Source organism: Paramisgurnus dabryanus, chromosome 24 (genome assembly GCF_030506205.2).
Source record: "Paramisgurnus dabryanus chromosome 24, PD_genome_1.1, whole genome shotgun sequence".
Taxonomy (NCBI): domain Eukaryota; kingdom Metazoa; phylum Chordata; class Actinopteri; order Cypriniformes; family Cobitidae; genus Paramisgurnus; species Paramisgurnus dabryanus.
In genome coordinates, this window is record NC_133360.1 from 17,749,193 (window position 1) to 17,772,775 (window position 23,583).

Genomic DNA, 23,583 nt, shown 5'->3' on the forward strand with positions numbered 1-23,583 from the left:
TCATCTTTTCTGACCTCTAGCACAAACACACGGAGGCTGTTTACACTTGGCATTAACATGCGTTTTCGTTGATCAGATCACAAGTGGACGACGTTAATGCCAGGTGTAAACGGTGTTCAAAACGTTTTGAACGCGTCCACTTTCGACCACTTTCAACCACATCCAGAGGTAGTCGAAACCACTTTTGATCAGATCGCTTTGGAGCTGCGGAACGCAATGTGGTTAAATGTGTTCGAACATGCCATACGCGACCGCCTTCTCTCCGCCCATTTATCTAATCTGAGGTATTAAACACAAATTTTACGTCTTTTTTTTACTTCTGGCATGAACATACGGTGAACAGCGCTATTTTTAGCATTTCATTGATAAAACTACTGCGGGTCTTCTCCGTAGTTTCGTTTTGAAAGCGTGAAAGTTGCGCGATCCTATTTCATCAATTGCGCTGAAAATTCAGAGAAAGCTCTAACATACACACATACAAAACTCTGTGCAGCATGTTTACTTGCTAAACAAGCAGTGGACTCCGACATAATATTAGTTTGCGTCCATATAAACTCATAATTACTCCCGCTCGCGTTTAAATGACAGCAGAGAGACTCGCCCACCGTCTCATGGACCGTCCCCTCACAGTATTCAGGACAGAAGTGATCGAAAGTGGACAAAAGAGACGGATTTAAATACCAGGTGTAAACGTAATGTGTCTCTCTCGTCTACTTGTGATCCGATCGATGAAAACACATCTTAATACCAAGTGTAAACAGCCCCACGGTGACAGCCCTATTTTTAGCCTTTCATTGATAAAACTGATCTGCGCGTCTTTCGTTTCATTTTACAAGCGTGTGAAAGTTGAGCGATCTTATTTCACCAATATCAGAGAAAGCTCTTACATATACACGGACATGTAACATGTTTACTTAAAACATAAGCATTGGACTCTGACATAATATTAGTTTGCGTCCATTTAAACCCGTCATTACTCCCGCTATGATTAAATGACATGGGAGGGACTTGTCCACAAACCATCCCCTCAGTAATCTGGAGAGAAGCGGTCGAAAATGGACAAAAAGAGATGGGTTTAAACACCAAACGTGTAAACGTGATGTGTCTCTCTCATCCACTTGTGATCCGATCGACGAAAACACATCTTAATACCAAGTGTAACAGCCCCTGGGATATTTTTCCTCGCGTCGATGAAAAAGGCGTGTCTAAGCTACGTTTATGGACGTATGTGATTTTAAGCGGACATATCATGAAAATCAGACTTTTTCCATGTTTAACATAAATCTGTGTGCTTTGATGGATCACAGGCAAAGGACATTGCAAATTGTTCATTTTTTTAATTGCTTTTGCTTAGTAGCTACTGGAAGCCATGTTAACCTTGGCATGACACGGCCACCTTACGAGTTAAAACGCGTTCCGAATGGGGGGGGGCTAGAAAGTAATATTCAGTTGGTTGTCATATATAATTTCACCGCCAGATGGGAGTAGATCTTACACAGTGGAGCTTTAAAACAAACTTTATGATCAGCACATCATAGCACCTGTGACATTTATAATATCTAGAGCTTATTCTCTCATATACAGGTATTTATCCTGTCTGTAGGTTTTTGCATATGTTTATACCTGTTCATTTTACATATTGCATATGTTTAATGTAATGTATGCATAAATACAAATACAATGAAGCCATACTATAGCTTAACTCTTTCCCCGCCATTGACGAGATATCTCGTCAATTAAGAGAAAACGCTTCCCCGCCAATGACGAGATTTTCCGTCTTTCCGCAATACCGCTATTATCCACCAGGTGGCGCCCTTCCGCAACTTTTTAAACCCGGAAGTATTGCCCTATGGCAAGCTGCTGCATGTCCGTGTCTGTTTTAAAGATCGCTCTGAATGGGATCTCTATGAAAAATCCGTCATAAAAATGGAATTATCTCTGCTTTTTGCTCAAAATATGGTGTTTTTGCAAAAACCTACCCATATTCAAAAGCTGATTGCAAAAGAACCACTAAAGGTAGGATGAAACGGTTTTTTTGTTTGAAAACAGAGGGTCTGTTCTTTCATTTGGTATATTGTATGTTTATATATTTAAAGAAGAACATTTTCTGGAAGGCATTAAACTTTGGTGAAAATCATGAAAAACGCTGGCGCTGGCTGGCAACTTTTTTTTTAAATGCTGGCGGTGAAAGAGTTAAATAGTCTATAAAATTAATAACTCAATTAAAAACAAGATTCTGTCTAATCAAGACTTATCTGTTGTTATCTTCTGGGCATTTTCACTTTAACATTATTAACTTTAAATTGCTCATATTTTAAAACTGTGGTGAGCATTTAGTTAAAAGTTATAGTGAGTGGTGTGTTTCTGTACATTTTTATCATCAAAAAACAATATAAACAGAAAAACATGTATACCGTGAAATTTTCCATTCCGTGAAATAAAATGACTCATTCCGTGAAATAGATTTTTGGTCATTCCGCCCACCCCTAATCTAATATATCATTATGTTGCTTGCTATGCAGTTACACATCGAGCAACAATAATAATTTTTACAGAGATCAAACATATTTAAGTCCAAAATAAATGTAAAGGCTATAATAGTTCATAAATGTTTTCAGGAATTTAATTTGTTAGTTTTGTGCAAGGTTTTAATAGAAAAAGTTTGTATTTTTTATTATTATTATTATTATTATTATTATTATTATATTTATTAATTTAAGATAAGGTTTAGGAAAGATTAACTTACTCTTATAAATAAAGTATAAAATAGATTGAAAGCACTGTTTATATTTTTATGTATTATTATATGTTTAATAATAATAATAATAAGTTTTATTTATATAGCGCCTTTCCAGAGCTCAAGGACGCTTTACATCAAAAAATGCGATGTTAACAAAATGACAATGATAAGGGACACATAAGTACAGAAGAGACAAAGACAAGTCCAACAATACAAAACAGAAATTAAGATGCATAACATAACATTCAGGGAGATATTGGGATAAATACAGCGTAATCAAATCAGCAAGAGTAGCATTCAGAAAACAGGTGTGTTTTGAGTAGTGATTTAAATTCAGTTATATTATTTACACTGCAGAGAGAGCGGGGAAGAGAATTCCAAAGTTTGGGTGCAATAGTAGAGAAAGACCTGCCCCCCATTGAAGAAAGGCGATACCGAGGGAGAACAAGAAGACTAGAGTCAGAGGAACGTAGTGAGCGAGCTGGGGTGTAGGGAACGAGCATATTGCAGAGATAAGGGGGAGCCAAACCATGCAGAGATTTAAAGGTAAGCAGTAGGATTTTGAATTTAATACGATGGACTACCGGAAGCCAGTGGAGATCTTTCAAAATTGGAGTGATGTGAGCAGAACGCTTAGTGTGAGTGAGAAGTCTAGCAGCTGAGTTTTGGATATATTGTAACCTGGTGATGGAGCTGACAGGTAGACCAATGAAAAGGGCATTACAGTAATCGAGACGTGATGATACAAATGCATGGATGACAGTTTCAGCGTCTTTAGTACTGATGAATGGGCGGAGTTGGGCAATGCGACGGAGGTGAAAAAATGCAGATTTTGCCAGTGAATTAATATGGGACTGAAAAGAAAGCGTTGAGTCAATGATTACACCTAGGTTTTTAACAGTATTGGATATTTTGATGTGAGAACCAGCAATTTCACAGGTGAAATTTGAAGAAATATTGGTGGTTAGTGACGGGGTTCCAATGAAAATGATCTCAGTTTTATCCATGTTAAGTTTAAGAAAATTTGAATTAAGCCAATCTTTTATGTCCTTTACACAATCTGAAATTTTGTCAATTTGGGGAGGTAGGGTGGGTGTGAAGATAGAGTATAACTGAATATCATCAGCATAAAAGTGATAGTTGAGACCATGGCGTAGTAAAATCTGACCGAGTGGTATGATATAGATTATGAATAATAGTGGCCCAAGAACGGATCCCTGGGGAACACCTTGCTTCAGGGGGACAGTTGGTGACTTAGAGTCCTTAACTGAGATGAAAAACTGTCTGTCTGTGAGATAGGAGGAAAACCAGGAAAGAGCAGAACCAGAAATACCCAAATAAGAGAGACGGGTTATGAGTAATTCATGAGAGACTGTGTCAAAGGCAGAGCTGAGATCTAGTAGCAAAAGTATGGAAAGAGAGCCAGAATCAGCTGACAGCAGTAGATCATTCACTACCTTTACCAGCGCAGTTTCAGTACTATGGAGGGGGCGAAAACCAGATTGAAAGGGATCAAGGAGATTATTTTTAACCAGAAAAGACTGGAGTTGGGAGGCTACAGTGCTTTCCAGCAATTTAGCTATGAACGGTAGATTTGAAATAGGGCGGTAGTTAGATAAAACTGAGGGGTTGAGGTTAATAATAGAATTTAAATGCAGTACATATACAGAAATATTAATTTTTTATGTTTAAAAGCTCTATGGCCTCCGACAAGATGTCCATCTCAGAAATGTCCCGAAGCGTTGAAAATATGCATTGAAAATATGACTGTGCTGTTGCTCATAGAATTGGTTAATAGAAAAAACGGCTTGGTAAAAGTCCTGGTTGAGCCACATAAAGTTCAGGCTCAGGATTTTTTTTCACTTTAAGCCCTGTATTAGTTACTTATTATATAGTTATTTAGGTTATTTACTTGCTTTCAAAATCTCACCTTTATCCGCTTCGGTGAAATTGTCCAAAACAAATTGTTCATAAATCCCCAAGTTCAAGGAAATGGAATATCCAAGCCTTTTAATCCAAAACGATTTGTTCGCCTAACAATCTTGACGTTTCTGACCGAATTACGATATAAATACTGTAAACAATTAGTTCGCTAACGGACATTCGTTCGACTCTCACTTGACTTATAAGGCTATATTTGGGTGTCACGTTTATTGTGCAACGTCTGGGGAACAAATGGAACACACCCCTTGTGGAATTTCAGCTGTTTCATAAAAGGTTAAAACCTGAATCTTCTTTAATTGCATTGTCACTGACAGAAAATTTAAAAGTTGTGATTTTCATGGCCAATATGGCTAGGAACTATACTCTCATTCCGGCGCAATAATCAATGACTTTGCTCCCGTACCATGGCTGCAGCAGGCACAATGATATTACGCAGTGCCCAAAAATAGTCCTCTGCTATTGAAAGTTACCAAGGGGACTTTTTTCTGGCACTGCGTAATATCATTAAAGTGGAGTGTCCCTTTAACACCTGCCAAATGCGGGTACATTTGAGCTGTGCTGAGTAAGACAACCCCTCCCGCTAGCCACTTTAACATGTTTTTAATAAACAATGTGCAATAAGACACTACGAAACTACAACTCTCATGAGCTTTCCCTGCACCCATCAAAAAGTAAGGGTTATCATAGAGAACTTGGGCACTGCAATCGCACATGACCCAGTCTGGGCTCACACTCAGCTATGAGAGCACACATACACTTTTGTGTGAAGGCCTTGAGGGGAAAGGTTTGCGCTTCATTATGTGCTTTTGTACTTTTGCCCAACAATAATGCCCTCCCAACATTTGTGAGTGAAATAGTGTCTTAAAGGCGGGGTGCATGATCTCTGAAAGCCAATGTTGATATTTGAAAGCACCTAAACAAACATGCCCCTACCCCAATAGAATCTGGACCTTCTTTTAATAGACCCACCCCACAACTATGCAACCCAGGCATGTTGGTTAGTAGACATGCCCCTTACTGATGATTGGCTACAAGTGTGTTTTGGTACTCAGCCTAACTCCCTTTTCCAAAGTGTTTTTTTTTTAATCATGCTTCCCACCTTTAAATGAAGTATTAAATTACTTTAAATAGAAAACATACTAAAGCTTATAAAATACAATCTGCATAAACACGTTCACAGTACAATTCATGTACATGTCTTGACTAAGCAAGTTGTTTACTGCTGCTGTTGATGAAGTGTTTGTCTAGGTTTTTTGTGTTTTGTCTTCAGTTAATATTATACACCTCTGCAACAGTTTTTTATATTCATTAGAAGCTTCTCTATGTATGCCTTACTAACCTGCATGTATTTCATGCAGCTAAACATATGATATGATCTGTAGTGATATACCAGATAACAGCTGATGTAGGCTATGTAGTCTCCATTTAGGTGGTCAATCTGCATTTGAAAGGATTTTAAATTTATAGCTAAATCAAGTAACATTACTCTAAGCAATTTTAACATGCCAAAATGTTATTTAATCATATACATTGTTTCCCAACAACAAAATTGTGGCCAGTGAAAATGCTGAGTGGCTAGTAACTTTGAAAACCACTTGCCACTGTGGCTGGTGAGAAAAAAGTAAAAAAATGTCCAGCCCTGGTAACAGTCTGCCATGTTTTTTAATGTTTTTATTTTCATAGATTCGTCATCTTGTTTTTGATGCATCTCTTCACAAGCTGCTAATTCTTTTTGGACAATCTGTTGAGGAGACTGGTGACCTTGTGTTGCAAACAGGGTCATTTTCACTTAATGACTTCATCCACATAATTGAAGATGAAGAGGTAACTCCACTACTTATGTTTTTTGTCTCAACATTGAATAAAACCATACTTACTTGCTTACAATCTACTGCAGGGGTTAGGGATCCATAATGTAGTTGATCCATGATCTGTACAGACCCTGTCCCACGATTCGGAACACATGAAATTAGCAGATTTATTGCAGAGTTTACCATCATAATGTAAAAGACAGTTCTGCCTAAAGACAGAGAAACTGTGAATCTAATAGAAAGTAAAGAGTAACAGACCTATTTATAACAGCTTTTATGATCACAACCTTACATTATTTATATATCACAAACTAATCGCAAATTTTTACCTGTTCTAAATGTACCTCAATTTAAAACTTCAGGTTTGTAATACTCTAATCAACATGGATGTGGAAATATAGATGCTTTATATGCAAATATGTTTACACCAGCCAGTTTACATTTTTCAACAGAACCATCAGCCATTGTTTTGTATATGAATTTTGCTTTCAGAAGACCCTTTTCTTCATTTTTGTTTGCTGCTGCATCATTTGTGTCCCATGCTGGCAAATTGAGTCGGAATGAGCACATTTTCAAAAATAAGATATTTATATTTTGAAATTCTCTTTTAAAAAACTTCAAAACAATGCATAATTTGTTGGAATATGACAAAACATGATAGAACTACACCTGTTTGAAGTTGACAGAGTCAGCAAAGTTAATGTTGAGAAAACTCCACAATTACCACAAAAATGACCACATCCATACCTTAAACTCACAGGTAAAACTAATAGATTTAACACACACAAAGCAAAAACAATATCAATATATGTTAAACTTCGTTTTTCTTTTATTGTAAGATCACTTTGAGTCTTGGACGGTCTTGGACAGTACACCTCTCAGAAAACATACAAATATTTATAATTTTTATAATAATTTTTAATGACCATTTAGAGAATTGGACGAGGGCTTAATTTCTTATTTTTATGAAAAACTCATTTAGACAGCATGGGTCTGCGTGTCCATTCATCCAACTATGGGCTAGACCAAGGCTCAAACAGAAATTGCGTGTTTCGTTAAAGCGAAAGTTCGGCCAAAAATGATATTAAACCCATGATTTACTCACCCCCAAGCTGTCCGAGTTGCATATGTCCATCGTTTTTCAGACAAACACATTTTCGGATATTTTAGAAAATATCTAAGAATCTTTCAGTTGATTAAATGTAATGTTACAGGGTCCACAACCTTCAAGTCCAAAAAAGTGCGTCCATCCTTCACAAAATAAATCCAAACGGCTTCAGGATGATAAACAAAGGTCTTCTGAGGGTAATCCGTGTGGTGTTGTAGTAGAAATATCCATATTTAAAACTTTATTAACGTAAATAACTACCTTCCGGTAGCGCCGCCATCTTAGTCGCGTCCGCATTCAGGATGAGAGCTTACGCAGCCTACGGAGGCTACTCTGCTGCTGCTCTGTGCCCCCGCCCTCCGAATTTGTCATACGTCACTAAAAAAAATGCGTACACTACGCTAAAACTCTCTCCTAAATACAGAGGAGTCTAAGATGGCGGTGCTACTGGAAGGTATTTATTTTCGTTAATAAAGTTTTATATATGGATATTTCTACAACAACACCGCACGGATTACCCTCAGAAGACCTTTGTTTATCACCCTGAAGCCGTTTGGATTTAATTTGTGAAGGATGGACGCACTTTTTTTGGACTTGAAGGTCGTGGACCCCGTAACATTACATTTAATCAATTGAAAGATCTAAAACATTTTCTAAAATATCCAAAAATGTGTTTGTCTGAAAAACGATGGACATATGCAACTCTGACAGCTTGGGGGTGAGTAAATCATGGGTTTAATATAATTTTTGGCCAAACTATCCCTTTAATCGTCTTTAATAAAATTAGTGGCGTTAGAGTGAGTTTGAGTAAACGTGTTAATTTTGACATACCTATTATGTATGTGTGTATATGTGTATGTACAGTGCACAGCATAAATGAGTATACCCCCTTTGAAAATTAAGATTTTTCTCCATTTGATAGTAAATACGAGACCAATTTGCTGTATTTTTACACACCAGTTTTATTAAACATTTGTTTCTTAACACAGTGTTTCTCAACCCTGGTCCTCAAGGACCCCCTTCCAGAATGTTTTAGATGTCTCCTTAATTAACACACCTGATTTTAATTATTAGCTTGTTAGGGAGACATTCTGGAGGGAGGTTGATGAGTTAGTTCAGGTGTTTTAAATTGGGAGACATCTAAAACTTTCTGGAAGGGGGTCCATGAGGACCAGGGTTGAGAAACCCTGTCTTAACATAAGAGTGAAAGTTACTTACAATCTAAAGGTTACGAAAAATAACACATTCAAATCAAATGAGATGATGCAAAAATGAGTACACCCTACAAAAATTCTTTAAAAAAAACCCAATCTAATATTTTGTATGGCCTCCATTTTATTTATTTTTGTATTTTTTTTAAACCGCACTAATTCTTCTAGACATTGAATAAACAAGTTGACAACATACAGTTACATCTTTTATTCTCCATTCTTGAACAATTACCTCTTTCAGATCCTAGATGCTGAATGGAGAATGACATTCTACTTGTCTTTTCAGTCTGAATCACTTTTACCCTGTACTTCTTCTAAAATGAATAAGTGACCTTAGATGTGTGTTTTGGGTCACAATCATGTCAAAAGATTGCACCAAAGGCACAGAGTGATGGTAGCATCTTCTCTTTAAGTATTCACAGTACATCTGTGTATTCATGATGCCGTCTATAAAATTCAACTTTCCGACACCTGCAGCACTCATGCAAGCCAACAGAAGAACACTGCCATCACCATGCATTACTTTTGGTACCATGCATTTTAACTGTAGTCCTCACCCTTGCCACACCATACAGTTTGGAACACCTCAGAGCCACAAAGATGAATCATTGTCAATTACTCCAAAGTATAGAGGGCTAGAGACCCAATAGTATTTACCTTTATCAATATGAGCTCTAGGAAAAGGCTTTTTGTGCAATGGCTTTACCAGTGGCTTTTTCTGTGGATGACAGCCATGCATGCCTCTTCTTTGCACTGTACGTCCGTCGTGTGGTTTCACGGGAAACACCCCACCTTGACTTTTTAATGATTTGGCCAACTGTGCTGAACTTGCATGTTGATTTTTTTTCAACATCTCTCATCACAAAACGCTCTTGACGAGGTGTTAACTTCAGTGGACGTCCTGGACATCGCAGAAAGCTTCCCACAAGTCCATCCTTTTTTAATTTTTGGATCCCTTTCGTGACAGTATTCAAACTTATTAGAAATGCTTAACTAATTATCTTGAAACCTTGGCCATTGTGTCCAAAAAAATTATTTTATTTCTCATTTCTTGAGACATTTCTTTACCATGTGGTGCTATTCTGTCACCATTACATGAAAGTAATGTGCGTGCGTATGCGTATGTGTGTGTGTGTGTGTGTGTGTGTGTGTGTGTGTGTGTGTGTGTGTGTGTGTGTGTGTGTGTGTGTGTGTGTGTGTGTGTGTGTGTGTGTGTGTGTGTGTGTGTATGTATGTATGTATGTGTGTATGTGTGTATGTATATATGTGTGTATGTATATATGTGTGTATGTATATAGGTAGGTAGGTAGGTATATCTTTTGAACCAGAAACAGTGGCAGAAGCACTGGACTTCAGGCATTTTGGCATTTCTTCTCCCCAGTCTTCCTCCAGACTCTGGCACCTTGATTTCCGAATGACATGCAAAATTTGCTTTCATCCGAAAAAAGTACTTTGGACCACTGAGCAATAGTCCAGTGCTGCTTCTCTGTAGCCCAGGTCAGGCGCTTCTGCCGGTGTTTCTGGTTCAAAAGTGGCTTGACCTGGGGAATGCGGAACTTGTAGCCCATTTCCTCCACACGCCTCTGCACGGTGGCTCTGGATGTTTCTACTCCAGACTCAGTCCACTGCTTTCGCAGGTCCCCCAAGGTCTGGAATCGGTCCTTCTCCAAAATCTTCCTCAGGGTCCGGTCACCTCTTCTCGTTGTGCAGCGTTTTTTGCAACATTTTTTCCTTCCCACAGACTTCCCACTGAGGTGCCTTGATACAGCACTCTGGGAACAGCCTATTCGTGCAGAAATTTCTTTCTGTGTCTTACCCTCTTGCTTGAGGGTGCCAATGATGTCCTTCTGGACAGCAGTCAGGTCAGTAGTCTTACCCCTGATTGGTTTTGAGTAATGAACCAAGCTGGGAAGTTTTAAAACCCTCAGGAATCTTTTGCAGGTGTTTAGAGTTAATTAGTTGATTCAGATGATTAGGTTAATAGCTCGTTTAGAGAACCCTTTTTATGATATGCAAATTTTTTGAGACAGGAATTTTGGGTTTTCATGAGCTGTATGCCAAAATCATCAGTATTAAAACAGTGAAAGACCTGAAATATTTCAGTTGGTGTGCAATGAATCTAAAATATATGAAAGTTTAATTCTTATCATTACATTATGGAAAATAATGAACTTTATCACAATATGCTAATTTTTTGAGAAGAACCTATATATATGTTCATCTTTCCAGACTGTTGACACGTGTATGGGTTCCCTCCAGTGTGAATTCTATATTCTATATTATTTCTATATTAATTCTTTATTATATATGAACGGTTTTGGAAACATATTTGTAGAATTGATTTCTATCTGTCCTGAATCCTTATGCGACCCCACAGTTCTTAGCGTGGTTTTAAGAGTGCCATTGATAAAAAAATAAAGTGTTTACTCTCCACCTCTTCTGTTTTTGTTTTATTTTGCCAGCGTGTGAAAGTTGTGCAAGCTTTTTTCATCAAATGCTTTGAAAAAACAGGGAAAACTCTTACAAATGGATGTACAAAACATTGTGCGGCAGGTAGCGGACTTTGACATAATATTGCATCAATAAAAGCTTGCATCAGTTTAATCCTGTCATTTCTCAAATCTCCTAATCTGGACAGAAACGGTCAAAATTGAAAACAGCCAGACAAATTAAAACACCTGGTGTAAACCTGAATATTTATCTCTCATCCACTTGTTATCAGATCAACAAAAAAAATCATGCATAAGTCATAAACAAATTAAACAATGCGTCCCAATATTTGTGCATTAAATTATTTTTATTCACTTAATTAACATGTTGACAGCTCTTCTGCTACATTTTCTAATGCATTGTTTTTTTTCTGACACAGATTGGGGATTTTTTGAGCTCTGCGGACCCGAGTCAAAAAGCCATCCTTACTCTGAGCTGCCCCATATATGGGATGTGGAGAAGTTCTCTTTTAGAAAAGCATAAACTGCAAGAAATTATAGAAATTAAAACCAACCATCCAGCAGTGCTCTCAGAGATGGAGGGCCTTCAGGAGTTCACTGAGTATTTGTCAGAGTCTCTTGAAGCTCAGTCACCCTTTGATCTGCTTGTGCCACCCAGTACAATTGGCTTTCTGAAACTGTCCCGGCCATGCTGTTATGTGTTTCCAGGAGGAAGAGGTGACTGCGCCTTCTTCTCTGTTAATGGTTTCAATGTCTTGGTCAATGGGGGGTCTGATCCAAATTCCTGTTTTTGGAAATTGGTGAGACATCTAGACCGAATTGACTCCATACTGCTTACCCATGTTGGTGTAGATAATCTTCCTGGTATAAACAGCCTGCTTCACAGAAAAGTGGCGGAACATGAAAAAGAGGAGCTTGTTGCATCGCAGAACAATGAAGATTGGCAAAGGAATCTTATGTCCCCGGAAATAGGGGTTGTATTTTTCAATGCTTCAAAAAGACTTAAAACATTTCAGAGTGACCCCAGGGTGCTTCGAAGCTGTGAACAGGCTGCGCTAACATTACAACATTTAGAGCACTTGTCAATATCTCCAGAGCAACTTAGCCGCTCAGCTGGCCCTGCTATCGAGCCAGTAATCCTTTTTCAGAAGATGGGAGTAGGTCGACTAGAGCTTTATGTACTCAATCCAGTCAAAGGTAGCAAAGAATTAGAGGCTTTTCTGCAAACTTGGCCAGATGTAAAAGGCTCAGACGTCCCTTTAACCTGTATGGTATCTATATGTGCTCTGTTGGTATGGCACCCGGCTAACCCTCAAGAAAAGTTAATTCGTGTTCTGTTTTCTGGGTGCACACCAGAATCCAAGATCTTTGAAGGGTTGGAGAGACTAAAACACCTAGACTTCCTCAAACACCCACTGGTTAGTTTAAAGGACCTTGAGTTGCCTAAACCCGATAAACATCCAAAGCATGCAGAGAGCAAGGAAAGTCTTAAGAGTATTTCCAAAGAATCCAGACATAGTATTGTCTCACACAAAGACAAACCAATCAAAACTGATGTGAAAAAGCAAGAGAATAAAAGCAAGACAAAATCCACCAATGATACTTTTCAGAAGGAAGGGAAAGAAAGTAATGAGAAAGCGAAGACAAAAGACAATGTGAAAGAAAAATCTCTAAAGCCTAATAAGCAAGAGCCTAAGAAAGAACCTTCTAAAGATGAGAAGGAAGTTATAAGTAAAGAGGAAAAACCAACAACAAGTGTGACAAAGAAAGATGAGAATGTTGACCAAAAGAAAGAGCCCTTAAAAAAAGATGCACATGCGAAGCCCAAAAAAGATATTAAACCTGAAATTAAAAAGGAGGTAAAAAAAGAGGCCAAACCAGAAGAGACTAAATCCACCAAAAGTCTTTGTAAGGATGCTAAGAGAACCACAGGAAATGCACATGGCAATGGAGAGTGCAGAAAGTCAGTGGGAAAGAATGGCTCAATAAAGAGAGATTTGGTAAATAAAAAGGATGCTTTAACCAAATGGAAGCCAAAGCCTGGCAAAAAAGAAACTGATGGTCTGAAATATTTAAATAAAGGAACTGGAGATTGGCCAAAGGCAAGTGATGGCATTGCTGCAGAATTGCCAAACTTGGAGATGGAGAAAAATCCATCACAGGATGTTGACAGCAGCCATATGAATTTAGAAACTGAAGATGCAAACAGGAACAGTAATTTGCAGTTGAGGGGTTTTAAAACAGGCACAGAAAGTCCAGAGAAGTTTCATTGTAGGGATAGACTCCATGGCTCTGTTGGATCTCCCTCACCATTTGAAAAGACCCCAACAAATGTCAATACTGTGCTCACATCAGCATCACTTGATGGATGTTTAAAAAAGTGTAAAGACACTCTTGTGAGAGTTTCCTCTGACAATGCTTCTCAGATCTCTGATGTGGATGCTAAGGTAGGTATTAGTATGGCATACATTAATGGAAACTTAGCAGACCTTGTCCCCAAAACAGATATGACATTACCTTTAAAAACATCTTATAATAGTCACAACACATTTAATGGATCTGAGAATCCTCTCTTTGGACCTCAGAGTGATGTTCCACCACATGATGTTGATCTATGCCTGGTTTCACCCTGTGAGTTTAAGCATCACAAATCTTTAGAGAACCATCAAGATCTATCTCCTGAGATTGTTGACTCAAGTTCTGGCTTTTCTCAGGAGCAGGTTACATGTCGATGCAATAGTAATGATAACCAGCTAATGGAGAGCGAAGAGACCTCAACGCCCTTGCTGATTTTGAATTCTGGTTGTGATCTCCTATCAGCAACTGGAGAGTGTCCTACCATTATTGAGGACTTGAACTCCGATGAGCAGATTGGTGACATGTTTTCACCCCAGCAACCTCATTCATTACCCAATGATTCCACAAATGCTTGTAAAGACCCCCCGCCAGCTCCTAAGAAAGATTTACCACCAATGCCGCCTCAGCCTGGTGTCTGTATGGCTGGCCCAGAGGCTGATGGTCAGAGCAAGTCTTCAAAGAATGTAACATCAAAAGCCAAGAAGCTACCTGCATCAAAGACGGCATCAGCAAATCTTATAACACTGAGTGGGAAGACAAAGACTGGTGCTCAAGCATCCACCAGTGGAACTATTAGGGCAACATCCATTCTGGACACCCGGCCTGCATCCCGAAACCCCATCAGTGGGTGTAGACCAGCCCCCTCAAAGTCCTCATTCAGTGAGTGCTCATTCTGTCTTCTATTATTTTATATTAAAACACTACTGTTCAAAGGACATTAACAACCTTTTGATGTGAAGGAATATTTTTTAAAGTTTAAAATCCTTTATGTGGAGAAATATAATTCTGGCATCATATTAATTAAATATTTAGCAAAACAAAAATATGAAAAATTTTTTTTGAAATGGATAACTGACCAAATAATGAAGACAAAGCAGCCAATAAAAGTCCGGAATAGAAATTCTTTGTTTAATACAATACGGTTTTATTTATATACAATTGTTTAATTGTTCCAAAGCAGCTTTATATTAATAAAACAGGACAAAACAGAAAAATCATAGGACAACCAAGTAGCGAAGTACATTGGCTAAGATTAAATCATGCTAGTGAGCGGAGTAATAATGTAACGTATGTGTAACGTAGTTCTATGTTAAGCTAATGTCAGCTGACTCCCAAGGGGTTGAAAAAACTCCAAGGAGAAAAACCCTTGGAAGGAAAAAAAACCCCTTGAGAGAGAGCTAGACTTAGCTGATCCTATAGGTCAGAGGTTCCCAAACTAGGGCCTGCAGAATGACCTATAATTTGTTAAATCTTAATTTCTGTGAAGCCATTATTGGGGTGATATTGTACCATACACTGTTAAAAGTGAAAAGTTGGATTAACTTAAAAAATTACTTCAATTCGTAACACCAAAATATTCTTTTATTATTATTCAAATTGTTTGTTTTTCTGCAAAATTTAAGTTAAAAAAATGTTACAAACATCAAGTTTTTTTTAGGTGTTACCAATTATAGTAATTTTTTGATCCAACTTTTGTGATTACACATCTTCACAGCAAAATCACCAGTGTTAAAGGGCCCATGAAAATGTTAGCATTGCCACTTTGTAGGTGTAAGCAAAAATGTGTCGTTTCGGGTGTGTCCTTTAAAATGCAAATGAGCAGATGAAGTGCGAACACTGATCACAGTGATTGTGGTTTTATGCAATTCAAACTCAATTCTCTCTCTCTTTCTCTGCACTAAATGGCAGTGCTGTGGTTGGATAGTGCATATTAAGGGGGCATTATTATAATAAGAGCTCCTTATGACATAAGGAGGGCTACATTTAAATGACCTAATTTTTGCTCACACCTACAAAGTGGCAAAGCTAACATGTTCATGCCATGTGCCCTTTAAATGTACACTGCTAATGTTTATATGGGTCTGGTGGTACTCATATAAACACCAGCAGTGTACATTTAAGACTGGTGATTTTGCTGTGTAGTTATTAACCCGTTTTTCACCCTTGTTTTGTTTGTCCTTTTTGACATTATGTCTGGGAAACTAAACATTTACCTGTTTTACTTATCTCTGCGCAAAGTGCGCATTAACTGAGAATACTACCATATACCCATAAATAGCACTTTTCCTAAAAATTTGGATGTTTGGATAAATTTTAAATGTTTTTATATAAATTACACACTGTACATATTTAATAAAATATACCTATAATTGACACTTAAAATAAAGTTCTTTTTATGACATGTGTCGAGTATTATCAGCTACAGAGCATACTTAAGTTAAACTTAATTTTGCACCACTGTCAATACTTTTTTTTTTTTTAAGTCAAATATATCAGTGAAATCACTTTAAACAGACCAAGAACTGTTTTGATGACAGAATTCAACTACATTATTTCTTAGGTGAGAGAATGACTATATTACAAAAGTTACAAATACAAATATTTAATGGGTTCTTGTTTCCTTTGCAGGTTCTGTCAGTGCTAAATCAAGTTCAGTACCAGTTTGTTTGGACCTGACATATTTGCCCTCTGGATTGGGAGCTTCAACTGTTGATGTGGAGTTTTTTCGGCGCCTGCACTCATCCTGCTATATAATTAGTGGAGATGAGCCACACAAGGAAAATGTAATGCGATCTATTCTAGACTCTCTTTTAGAGGGAAAAGCATCTTGGCCAGATTTGCAGGTTAGTTTGTAAAGTTTTCCAATGCCCTGGCTATCTCTTTTTATGTCATTTTAAACATGTACAGTATAGCTTATTTACCTCTGTGAAAACACGAAAAGACAAATGTTTAATAAGGGTACAAGACCGATTGACACACAAAGAGCTAATGGTGTTTGGAAAAAACAAAGTTATATGGAGCAATTTTAGTCATAGTAATTAGTCGTGTTTCACATGCATAAAACTTAAATCACATGCACAAAGTATATATGTGTGTGTATTAGTGATGCACCGATGCATCGGCCGCCGATATTTATCGGCCGATTTTTTATGAATTTGAAACCATCGGCAATAGCATGAGAAAGGCCGATACCGAATGTTTATTAATTAACTGCATAAAGAAATCCATTATATGTAAAAAAAAAATTAATGTTGTTAATAAAATAAATGCTGAATAGCAAAAACCACCTTTGAAGGTCTTATTATATTTGTTTTAGCTTAATTTGTGCCTCTCTTATTATGTTGGTCAGTTGAATGTTAATTAGATCCAATCCATGTTCAGTAAAAATAAGTTGATGCAGAAATAAAAATCAACTTAAAAATGTATGCAGTGTTCGAATTGAAGGAGGTATCAAATAGTCTAAAAACAGTTATGATTTTGCCATAATCATGCAGCCCTACCATAAGGTATTTTAATATTATTCAATTAAACTTATTCAAAAACTGCTGAAAAGGATCAAATGTTTTCCCCTATATTTTTTCCCCTAGCGTTTTGCATGAAATAGATGAAGAATAACTATTAATAGATTAATCATTGTTACATATATAACTTACCGGTAGATATAAAAAATACGACATTTACCTTTTATCAAGTTATCAACTGCTGAAAAGGAACAAATGTTTTCCCCTATATTTTTCCCCTAGCGTTAGCATGAAATAGATGAAGAATAATTATTAATAGATTAATCATTGTTACATATATAACTTACCGGTAGATTTTTACCTTTTTTTACATTTACATTTACCTTTTATCAAGGTATCAAGTTGCGCTCAAGTTTATTTTAAATCTGAACGTGCAGCAAGTGCACTCAAATAGACGCGTCTAAAACAAAACTCGTGTTCACAGGCGACCGCTTTGAAAAGCAGAAGGCGGCGGCGCGTCATGCGTTGTCCATGCGTTTTAAATGAATATGGACCCTAATTATTATTATGAACACAAGAATTACTTCGTGGTCGGAAGTTGGGGCACAATCAACTTGGTCATAAAGCGGTGGGGACGTATACCACCCACAAATTACGTGAATGGGGCTGCTGTGAGTGCTGGGGACAGCAACCTTCAACCTGGTGGCATGATAACTATCTTTAAAATTATGTATCTTTAAAAAGATTAATTATTTGTAATTTATACAGTGAAGAAGACAGTGTTATTATTCATTTGATTCTATACCTAAATACTACTGTTAGATCTTGCTTTATTTGTAACTTTGTTCTTTTCTATTTTTATATGCGTTAAGGGTAATTTGGGGTTTCTTTGCTTAAAACCAGGATCAGATGATTGTTGATCAAGGACGATCACATCTTACGTTGTGAAATCACAGCGACCCTATAATGAGGGGGGTGGAGCTTGGCCGGGGGGTGGGGCTTAGCTAGGGGACCCCCCATAAGCTTTGACATAATTCGAACACTGAATGTATGTATGTATGCATATTAACGTAATTTAATATAAAAAACATGTCTTAATTAACATAATTTAAATAAACAAATATTCAAATATTCATTATTTATGAGCTTAAATATTCTAATACTATATTACCAGAAAATGCCCATCCCTAGTTAACGCAAACATTATCTAACATAACGTTAGCTGGTTTGCAATGCCAGCTGCCTCAAACAAACATAATATAGAGCCTGAGTTTCAGTATAGGATTAAACTTTTACCGTTTGTATATGATTTAATACGAAATTAAACCTTACCTTGAACTCTTTAAAGAGATTGGGGTGTCTGCTTTTCAGGAGCTTTCTTTAGAAGGGTTTCCTGTGTGCTTAAACTAGTGCAGGCCAGTAAAGTTACTCCACACCAAACTCACACATCCATGTCTTTATGGACCTTGCTTTGTGCACTGGTGCACAGTCATGTTGGAACAGGAAGACGCCATCCCCAAACTGTTCCCAAAAAGTTGGGAACATGAAATCGTCCAAAATGTCTTGAAAATGAAGCATTAAGAGTTCCTTTCACTGGAACTAAGGGGCCAAACCCAAGCCCTTAAAAACAACCCCACACTATAATCCCACCTCTACCAAACTTTACACTTGGCACAATGCAGTCAGGCAAGTACCGTTTTCCTGGCAACCACCAAACCCAGACTCGCCCATCGGATTGCCAGACAGAGAAGCGAGATTCATCACTCTAGAGAACACGTCTCCAAATATATGTATATTATTTAGAAATGATATCCAGAAATTAATTTGTAATAATGAAATGCAGACACATAATTAACCTTATCATGTGAACGTAGGTTCATGATAAAATGTGTTAACATTGGCCAAAGTACAGATAAGAATACTGTTAAAGTACCAGGCCGTTAAGCAGTATTGGTAAGAGTAATACCATTAAAACCTTAAAGATACCCATCCCTACTTAGGACTCTGCACCGATGAACAGTCACACAAATAACAGATGGTTTAAACTACTTGATCTTTAACTTTATATATTGAAACAGAGATTTACCCTTTACCTTCAGGTAACTCTGATCCCTACGTTCGAATCACTGGCTATGCATGACTGGTACCAGGAGACACACGAGAGACTGAGAGATCTGGCAATCACAGTACTGGGAAGTAACAGCACTGTGGCAATGCAGGATGAGACATTCCCAGCATGCAAAGTGGAATTTTGAAGTCACCTTTAAGCATTACACCCCCATTTTTCACTATAGAGCAACTCTGTTTACATTTTTAAGAATTTGCAGAGACATCATTTTAAAACACAGAAGACCTGAATACTAATTAACTAGAGCAGTAGGAAGATTGTGTGATAATTTGTTTAATTCGTTAATGTCTATTCACACTGCTTGTTAAAATGTGAACGGGGGTAGATATTGTTGCCAGTACTTTTGTTTTACATGTACCAATGTTATTGTGAGTAATTCATTGCATTTTTGGAATATCAAGGTATGTTAATTAAATTTACTGCAAACAATTTAAGATTTTTTTACGTTTCTGCATGCATATGCATTTCACATAGTTTGTTGCACATAACCAAATAGATATGTCTATAAATGGAGATGTGTAGCCAACCTTTAATGATCTTGATTTATGATATGCATCACTACATTTTCTCCTTTTTTTAATTCACATAACAATAGTTTTAAAATAAGTTTGCCTTTTAACAAGTTAGGCAAAGAACGTAAAGAAAATGGTTTGTCTTTCCCCAATTTTGCTAACAGTTTATTGCATTTTGTAACTGTAAAAAAAACACTTGGCTTAAATCTTTGATTATGAAGGTTTTATAATGTAAACTGAGATATTATTTTCACTGCATCAGTCAAATGCTATATGTAGGAAAAGGTGGTTTGACAAAGTCAAACCCATCACAAAGAGAACTGCTTTATTGCTCTACCATCAACTAACAAACACTAAAGAAACATATCATTAAGGACCCTTATCAAAATAGATCAGTATGATCACCTTGTTTACCTGGTTTTGTCTTAATGAATGTTATATGCAGTTTATTACTTAACCTACAAGTGTGTATATGTCATAGAAATTGTTTTAATCCAGTCATATTAAATAAAAATATTTTTTTAGATTTGATTTCAGGTGGACTTAACATAACTGTCAGTAGAAATGTTTGTGTGATTAAGTTTTTTTTAGTTTTTTATTTATAAGCACCAAAAGTTGTTTACTTGGTTTGTTGTACAATTAATAAATTATATGTTTTAGAAATGTTTTTCTTTGTTTACATGCATTCTTTATTGTTTTACTATATATAATATACAAAAAACTTTTAGAATAATAGTAAAATAAAAAAATAATAATAATACAAATGGAATTATTAGTTTCTGAAATAACTTAAAACCCTGCTTATGGTAAAATCACTTAATTTGTATTTAACATTTTATTGACAAAATAATTAAATTGGGGTGTTTTAGAATTTAGAGCATGGTTTTGTCTCTTAACGGACCCAGGTGAAAAAAGTACACTAAAATACACTTTTTTTAAGTACACTTAGCACACTTTTCCACAATATACTAAAAGTGCTCTATTTTCGCACACTATTTTTGAACTTGGTATACTAAAAAGTAGTATTTAGTACTTCTTAAGATGAACTTAATACCATCTTAGTGTACTCAACTGTGCTATTTTGAGATACCATGAAGTTGAACTAAAATTTAATTTTAACATACTATGTCTGTATTTAAAAATATATATATTTAATTATTACTTGAAGTACACTTTTTAAATATACTTTAAAGTATACTAATGGTGTGTTAAAATAATATTCCAAATGTAACAGACAAAATGAAATAATAATATATTGCCCACACATTTGTATACATTAAATTATTCATTACTATGAAGGGCCTTACAAGACAAATTTCATTCTGACACTCTCACACACATTCATTCTCCTATCACATACATGTATTTTTACTCTGACACACTTACATTCTACATACTTTCACATACATGCATTCTCCTTTCACATACATGCATTTTTACTCTCACACACTTACATTCTCCTTTCACATACATGCATTTTTACTCTCACACACTTACATTCTCCTTTCACATACAAATATTTTTTCCTCTCATATACATGCATTCTCCTTTTACATACACGTATTTTTACTCTCACACACTCACATTCTCCTTTCATATACATATATTTTTTTTCTCTCACATACATGCATTCTCCTTTCACATACATGCATTTTTACTCTCACACACTTACATTCTCCTTTCACATACATGCATTTCTACTCTCACACACTTACATTCTCCTTTCACATACAAATATTTTTTCCTCTCATATACATGCATTCTCCTTTTACATACACGTATTTTTACTCTCACACACTCACATTCTCCTTTCATATACATATATTTTTTTTCTCTCACATACATGCATTCTCCTTTCACATACATGCATTTTTACTCTCACACACTTACATTCTCCTTTCACATACATGCATTTTTACTCTCACACACTTACATTCTCCTTTCACATACATATATTTTTTCCTTTCACATACATGCATTTTTACTCTCACACACTCACATTCTCCTTTCACATACATCTATAGAATGTATGTATGTCTGAAGAAAATTTGCGTATGTAAGAGAAGTATGTATGTAGGCTATGTGTGAGAGAGAGTAGGCTATAGTGGAAACGGAAGCCTGTGACGAGAGGCTTTTATTTTGAAAGGACTTTTATTTAAAAACTAATAAATGCTTTGCACTTTATTAACGGTCATGCATAGGGTTGCCACCTGTCCCGGTTTTACCGGGATTGTCCTTCTTTTTAATAACCTGTCCCGGGAAATTTATCAACTCTCCCGGGACACTGAATGTCCCGGTTTTCGAAAAGCTATAGCCGTTTCTCAAAACCAAGTACGCCGAACTCGGACTTGTGTCCTTCGAAGTTCGAACTTGCAAGTTCAGACTCGGAAGAACGAACTCCTGACGCGAAATGCATTCTGGGAAACTTCGCTGTCATAAGTACACACAAGTCTCCTCTGATGCATCCTCGATAAAATGGGCGGATCAAGAACACATCCGGGGATTTTATGTGAACTTGGGCTTGATGCGAACTTTGAATTGGAACAGTACTTGGGCCGCGGCTGATGACGTTTCACAAGTCCACAAGAACACAAGTACAGATAAGAACGCATATTGAGAAACGGCTTATGTGAATATGAAATTTAGCGCGCGCACGGCAGAGAGGGAGACAATTGTTGAGTCCCAATTCGCATACTATCCGTCCTAAATAGTATTCGAAACTAGAATTAGTACGTCCCAAATCGTAGTATGTTGAAATGAGTATCCCAAAGATACCCGGATGATCTACTATTTCCGGTTAGATTTCGAAGTGCAGATCGATCCACACTCTAACGGCTAATATTGCCCACAACCCATTGCGTGCGGGAGGGAGGAGCTTTGTGGTGATGTAAACATTGCAGCTGGATGCAGCAGCGGAGATGCACCCTCAGCTATTAAGTGTAAGAATTCAAATGTTTAACCCTAATTAAAGTTATATTTAATTGTCTCATAATATTCGGTTGATGTTGTGCAAATAAAGTAACGTGGCTCTAGTACAGTGTCATGCAAGTGTCTTTTTTATGTATTTCTTTTTATGTTTCTGTCTTTGATTTATACCTTACTATAAACCCTTATGAAAATAAACATATTTTACTACACTAACCATAGTTTAACCACACTGACTTATTTGTGGTAATACTGTGGCTGTACAAATGTTAACTTTATTAGTCCAACCAAAGAAATACTTTTACTATAGTAAAAGTGGTTCATTTTCATTGCGGTATTTTTTTATTTATATACATAAGTATAAAATAAGCATAAAATACGTTAAACAATAGTTATACTATAAACTTTAAATATTTTGACTTTAAAATAAGTAGCTTTCTTTACATACATTGCACATGAACGTCAGAACCAGCTGCCTCACAATTACCTGCGTTTGGTTCTACGACGACGCCCTGCTTCACTCCTCAACTTGGTAAAACACATTGTAAAATGTATTGTGAAAAAAACGATGAGAAAAAAGATGGTAATAGTAAATAAAATTATATTGGACATAAGTTATAAGAATGAATTAAATATTGTTAACAGTGGTGTGCGTAACTAGGCAACCACGTTTTCGTTCACGTTACATGACGTCATCGAAGTATGTCCCAGAACGTGCATACTCTTTTGCTACACACTCAAAAGTATGTACATTTTCCTCACAAAAACAGTACATACTTTTAGGTCGTAGTATAAGTAGGCGAATTGGGACTCAGCACTTGCGTCTGTGTGTGTGTTTGCCTCATTTAGCGCATGTAAGACAGAGAGCATCCTGATTGGCCTGTTTCAGGACATCAACCAATCAATTGTCAGTGTGGGCGGGCTTTTATCTCTTC

The 23,583-nt window shown here is 36.7% G+C and overlaps 1 protein-coding gene across 2 annotated transcripts in view; it reads left to right on the forward strand.

Annotated features, from left to right (window-relative positions):
- map1sa (microtubule-associated protein 1Sa) overlaps positions 1-20,390 on the forward strand; it is a 123,238-nt gene extending 102,848 nt beyond the window's left edge. Inside the window, exons 5-9 of one of the 2 annotated variants that reach the window (XM_073813449.1) lie at positions 6,368-6,508; positions 11,684-13,711; positions 13,850-14,501; positions 16,251-16,465; positions 19,183-20,390. In XM_073813449.1, coding sequence (XP_073669550.1) covers positions 6,368-6,508; positions 11,684-13,711; positions 13,850-14,501; positions 16,251-16,465; positions 19,183-19,338 — 3,192 coding nt within the window. In that variant the 3' untranslated portion in view covers positions 19,339-20,390. Of the gene's footprint in view, positions 1-6,367; positions 6,509-11,683; positions 14,502-16,250; positions 16,466-19,182 lie in introns of both variants that reach the window. The other variant, XM_073813447.1, reaches the window with a different exon arrangement.
- The last annotated feature ends 3,193 nt before the right edge of the window (positions 20,391-23,583 follow it).